This window comes from Crocodylus porosus, unplaced genomic scaffold, assembly GCF_001723895.1.
Source record: "Crocodylus porosus isolate Cpor-Errol unplaced genomic scaffold, CroPor_comp1, whole genome shotgun sequence".
NCBI classification, from domain to species: Eukaryota; Metazoa; Chordata; order Crocodylia; family Crocodylidae; genus Crocodylus; species Crocodylus porosus.
In genome coordinates this window covers 93,617,123-93,623,122 of record NW_017728947.1, presented here as the reverse complement: position 1 = coordinate 93,623,122, position 6,000 = coordinate 93,617,123, and the positions used below count along the sequence as shown (strand labels likewise).

Sequence of the window (6,000 nt, the reverse complement as noted above, 5' to 3'; positions counted from 1 at the left end):
TGGTAAACCACTAACATTGTAAAGTCTTGTCATGTTTCTTTTATACTTATGCAAATGCACAGAAAGCCTCCTGTATATTTCTTCCATCATACAATGACCAGGTCAAATGTCAGGTGGCAATAGATGGTATCCAGTTTTCCACTTTAAAAAGTTGCAATTTTATGAACACAAAATTTCCTTGTTTAAAGAGAAAGGAAAATCTGATTGATCATTTAATCATTGAAACGCACACACTTTATATTCCAACATCCCCATTTATTTCAGAATGTAGACAGTTGGATAACTAACATTATATAAGCATTTAAATTAGCAAGAACAAACAGTGGTATACCAATAAAGTTCATTTATTCCTATATGTTGCTTAAACAGTTAGCAATTTTTTGTAAAGCAGCTTTCTTCAGAAGACTTATGTCTGTTGTTTCGGTTTAAAAGAAAGTTACTTGCATTACCTAAGTGCAAAAGGTTTTCAAGCTTCAAGGTAAAACAATGATCGCCGATCTCAAAACTTTCCAAGAAATGCCTGGGATTAGGAGGGGGGCGGGGGGAAGAAAAGAAAACAAGGCAGTTCAGCATAAAAGTGCTTTAAAAATGGAATAAAAATTTTTTAAAAAGTCATCTTACCAAGCAGCAAGGACAAAAGATGATTTTCATGTGTTAAGCACAAGTCAAGCTTTCCCTAAAGTGAGAAAGGAAAGTGTAAGAAAATGGAAAATGTATAAGTAAAAAAAGTTACATAAAAAAGGGAAAGAAGTGGGCTTATACCCTTCCTTGCTTCTTTTTGGTAAAAATAAAACATGGCTTTTGTAGGGTTTCCAAAAGAAATTCAGGTCTTGCCTAGTGTCTTTCCCCAGGAGACTATGGATACCTAGAGAACTGATATGAGGACGGCATAATTAGGCAAAGGAAACTTGATGAACTGAAGTTCAGCCACATTACAAAATTTAAATGCGTCAGAAGATGTTTTTCCAGTAATTTCATTACATAAACACAGGTGTAAGAGAAAATAACCAATATGATTGCTGAAATCTGTACTTTAACATTAAATTTTGTAGTGTAAGCCAAGCCTGACTGAATTAAGTGATAAAACAAACACCTGTGAAATAGTTGAACAAAAGGTATCTAATTATTTGCTGTTTCTTCCCCTCTAATTAGTGCTATATCTACATATCAGACCTCCAATAAGTGTTCATGCAAAACCAGGGAAGACTAGAAGCAACATGGCTAATATTTCTAAAAAACCAACATAAAAGGGGAAAAAAAAAGAAAAACTTGAATGGTTGTGGGCTCCAGCAGTGAAAAAATTTCATGTCTCAATAGTAATCTGAAGAGGAAAAAAATAATTTGTACAGACTAAAATCAACTTCATTTCAAAGTTGGGGGAAAAAATCTGTATTTATGACAATTAAATTGTACATACAGTGCACAAATATTTTAATAAAACATTTATTCTTCAAAAGTGGGTAGGTACAAACTTCAGCAGTTGTCATACAAATCCTGTAAAATAACTGAATGTTTAAAAAAAAGGAAAGAAAAATTCCAGTGCTACAGGAACTGAACAAAGAATAGTTGGGGAAAAGAACACGTTATTTTGGTTCATCTACTTCTGGACTCTCTTTTTAGTTCTTGGGTTTTTCTTAGTTATCGGTGAGGTCGCCTTTGTTTTAGTTGCTCCTGACTCTGTAGTTCAAAACACAAACAAAAAGTCAAGTCAATCTTCATATACTAAAGGATAGCAAGAAGGTTCATGGCAAAATAAGTTTTTCACAGCATTCTAGAAGGGTAAACTCAAATAACATTAGTAATTAGACTTTAATTCATACTACAAATTAGATAACCCATCCCAGGCTCTCAATATCCATAACTATCTTTTTAAAGATATATAAGACCCCAATCTTCTTCTCAGACTGTCAGTTATTCTTTAACACTATGGTAACAAACTGACATCTAAACAGGACCCTCTGCCAGAAATTCCTCAAGCTTCTCATTTTTCCCCATTATTAAAAAATGAAGCTTAAACAACAAAAAATTGGCTCCGCCTTTCGTCAGAGGATCCAGATCCAGTTTGAAGGAAAGTAAGCTGTAAACTGGACAGTCTGCCTTCTTTATAAAGAAACAGAATTGGATGCAAAAATCACTGCAGTCTTACTGATACTTTTCTACCCAATAGAAAGGACAGAAAAAATTGACATAAATCAGAACAAGTGGCAGTCACAACAAACAAAAATAAAATATCTGAATAAAAATTAAGCATACATGACCATTTCCAGAAACATAGAGACTATTCAAAATCAGTATTATGCCATTTAATACTACTACTGCTCATTTCTTACTACCATATCTGTGACCAAATCAGGTATTGCTAGGTTTGTGTTCAATCGGAAGTCATTTTAAGAGGGGCTGATTGCTTAACAGAGGAAGCCAGGGCTAATTCAAGTTGTGTAAATAATCAATTTTGGTTTGGTTCCTGCATTGACCAATAAGAAAAACCTGAGATGACTGGCTCTGTGGATGCAGGAAGTAGTGGACATGATATATCTTGATTTTAGCAAAGCTTTTGATACGGTGTCCAACAATATTCTCACAAGCAAGCTGAAGAAATATGGGTTAATTGAATGGCCTGTAAGGTGGATAGAAAACTGGCTGGATCATCAGGCTCAGACAGTAGTAATCAATGGCTCTATAGTTGGCAGCTAGCCTCAAGTGAGTGCCCCAGGAGTCAGTCCTAGGGCCAGTTTTATTCAATGTTTTCATTAACTACCTGGAAGATGGTATAAAGTGCACCCTTAGCAACTTTGCAAATGACACCAAGCTGGGGGGGAGTAGTAGATACCCTGGAGCAGTGGTCTCCAAAGTAGGGTGCGCATAAGACAATCCATTGAGGTGCGGGAAGAAAATATTAAAACTTCTATTTATATATTTTTTATCTATATATATTGTACATAATATATTAGTACAGTAGTACATGTATATAATTTATAAATAAATAAATATACATATATTGGGGGTGCATGCTCAAAACATTTTTACTGATGGGGTGCGCAATCAAAAAAGTTTGGAGACCACTGCACTAGAGGATAGGGCTAGGATTCAGAGGGACCTCAACAAATTGCACAATTGGAACAAAAGAAATCTCATGAGGTTCAATAAGGACAAGCGCAAAGTCCTGCACTTAGGACAGAACAAACCCATGCACCGGTACAAGCTGCAGAAACCTGGGGATTACAGCAGACAATAAGCTTAACATAAGCCAAGTGTGCCCTTGTTGGGAAGAAAGCTAACAGCATATTGGGCTGCACTGCCAGCAGGTTGAGAGAAGTGATTCTTCCCCTCTATTCAGCACTGGTGAAGCCACATCTGGAGTACCGTGTCCAATTTTGGACATGGTACTACAGAAAGGATGTGGACAAATTGGACAGCAGTGGATGGCAATGAAAATAGTTAGAAGGCCGGCACATGATTTATGAGGAGAGATTCCTGAAACTAGGCTTATAACATCCAGAAAGACAAGAGGGAATTAAATAGCAGCCTTCAACTACCTGAAGGGGGGATTCCAAAGAGGATGGATCTAGACTGTTCTCAGTGGTGACAAACAAGAGAACAAGGAGCAGTGGTCTCAAGTTGCAGAAAGGGAAGTTTAGGTTAGATATAAGGAAAAGCTTTCATGAGGAGAGTAGGAAAGCCCTGGAACAGGTTACCCAGAGAGGTTGTGGACTCTCCATCCCTGGAGATTTTTAAGACCTGGCTAAACAAGGGATGGGATGATCTAGTTGGGCGTGGTCCTTCTTTGAGCAGGGGATTAGACTAGATGATATCTTGACGCCCCTTCCAACCCTCATTTTCTATAATTCTATTAAATGTTTATGCTGTTTTCTTTTCCTTTTATGGCTCAAGCTATTTGTGGAATTCAACCCAAATTTGCAACTGTTTTCAATCACCCCTAAGCTAATGCATTTTGTCACTGAACATATGTCTAGCCCTCGTATTAATCCTACACAAGTCTTAAATGCAACCTCTTGTGACAGTAACTGCAACTGGTTGAGTATTCAGTAAAACATTTCTTAATCATTTTATTCAAATCCATTGTTCTTATTCTTGAACTCTGATAAAGAGTAAAACAGAAGTGATCAAATGTCCTTTTCCAAAAGAAAAGACAAGCTAATATTTCCCCTTCTACTGGGATATTCTGAAAACCATCCAACTTTAGTTAATCTGCTTCCATTAAGAGCAATACTCCACTAACCCATTCAACAGAAATAGAAGAGAAATGGTGATATTTTATTTTATTTAAGGCAAGAGTTCATTAAACAATTCTGCTAAAAGAATTAATCCATCCATCTCTCATACCAGAGAGGCCTCCCAGCATGAAAACCAGGACATAAGTGAAAAAATATCAAACATTTTTGGCTGTAAGCAGGGAAAAATTAGTTTTCAACTTTATTTGTGTTTAGAAATCACATAACTGAACTAAGTCAGACAAGGAGACTAGACTGTAAGAGGGAGCCAAGAGGCTCCTGTTACTCGGACAGAGGGGCAGCAAGAGGAATATCCCCGGTGGGGAGGAGACTGCATGTTATGGACAGGTTGCAGGGGAATAAGCAGCCAGGGACTCGCAAGGTGATGGTGCCTATTGTGGGGTTAGCTGCCCAGCAATAGGACAACAGGGCAGAGTATTAGGGAGCCTGCTGAAGCAGCAGGGTAGCAGCAGTAAGCTGCCCTGAAGGCAGCCTGGTCACCAGACCCAGAGAGCATGCCAACCATGGGTGGCTGATGAGACACCTGACAGGAAGGGGCGGGACTTAGGAGGCACAAAAAGCCAGTGCCTGAGACAACGCAGTGAGTCTGGCTCTGTAGGCTACCCAGGAAAGAGCTCTGAACTAAAAAGGCTGCTGAGACATGCCTGGCTGACAGCAGAACTGCTTTGAGGACTGCTAGTATGACATTGAAGGTTTGCAGAGGAATATAACCCAGGCTAGGAGAAAGTCCTGTAGCCCAGCCAGCAAGCTGGTAGGTAACTTGGACCCAGTGTGGGGAAACTGTGTTACAACCGGAGGGCTAACCCTTTTGTTATCACTTACACCACTGGTTTGTGAATGGGGCACCTGAGTGGGGTATATTCTGGTTAACCCACAGTAGGGTGCCTGAGGGGCACTGTATTTAACAACAGTGGGGTGCCAGGGGCACACCAGTGTTTTGGAGTCCTCCACGGCGCTAGGGTCAAGACAAAGGCAGCTGGAGACTGAGAAAGCCGACACCCAAGAGAAAGAGAGAGAAGCAGCCTGAGGCCAAGAAGGCCAGGGGCCCAGAGGGGCAGAGACTAGAGCCCAAGAGGACGAGACTGGGGCTGGAACATAGAAGCCATGTCTGGCACAGCGCCTAAGCAGAAAGGGCCCAGCTAAAGAAAAGGGGTGGAGGCTGGGAAGGCCGAAGCCCCAACAAGGGAAAGTAATTAAATGGCAACACCTGCAAGGCATGGGTATGAATGCAGTGGAGGTCTGATGCCATGAATAGCCCGCAAGGCGACAGGTTACCTGGGGGGGAGGGCACAGACAGGCCAAGAGAATCCACTTGGCACATATGGGGCAGGATTGGGACAGAGGGCCCAAGAGGGACCTGCTGGCTGCAGGACAGATGAGGTATTCTCCCTTTTCATCTATCAACTCATTACATCAAGACATGGCAGAAAGTGAACAGGAAGGGGACCCAGGGAGCAGAGCAAGAGTTACAAGGCCATCAGGGGGAGTCACAGCTGCCCCTAGGGCCCAATCTTGTTACAGAAAGCAAAAAAAAAAAAAATTGCCACAAAGTCCTAAAGAACTGAAACTAACCTAGAAATAGATTGAAAACCTAAAGAGGGAAGAAAACATTGTTTACTTAATCAGTTAGACAGAAAATAAATTTAGCATTGATGAAATTCCTTTAATGGCCTAAAACAGGGGTTCCCAAACTGTGGTATGTGTACTCTTGGGGCTACAAAAGACATCTCTGGGGGTACACAGGAGA

General features: G+C 40.3%; 1 protein-coding gene across 1 annotated transcript in view; it reads right to left on the bottom strand.

Annotated features, from left to right (window-relative positions):
* Positions 1-234: 234 nt before the first annotated feature.
* The window catches only part of VRK1 (vaccinia related kinase 1), a 48,264-nt gene continuing 42,498 nt past the window's right edge, over positions 235-6,000 (bottom strand). Inside the window, exon 13 of the mRNA XM_019552488.1 lies at positions 235-1,677. Coding sequence (XP_019408033.1) covers positions 1,598-1,677 — 80 coding nt within the window. The 3' untranslated portion in view covers positions 235-1,597. The remainder of the gene's footprint in view (positions 1,678-6,000) is intronic.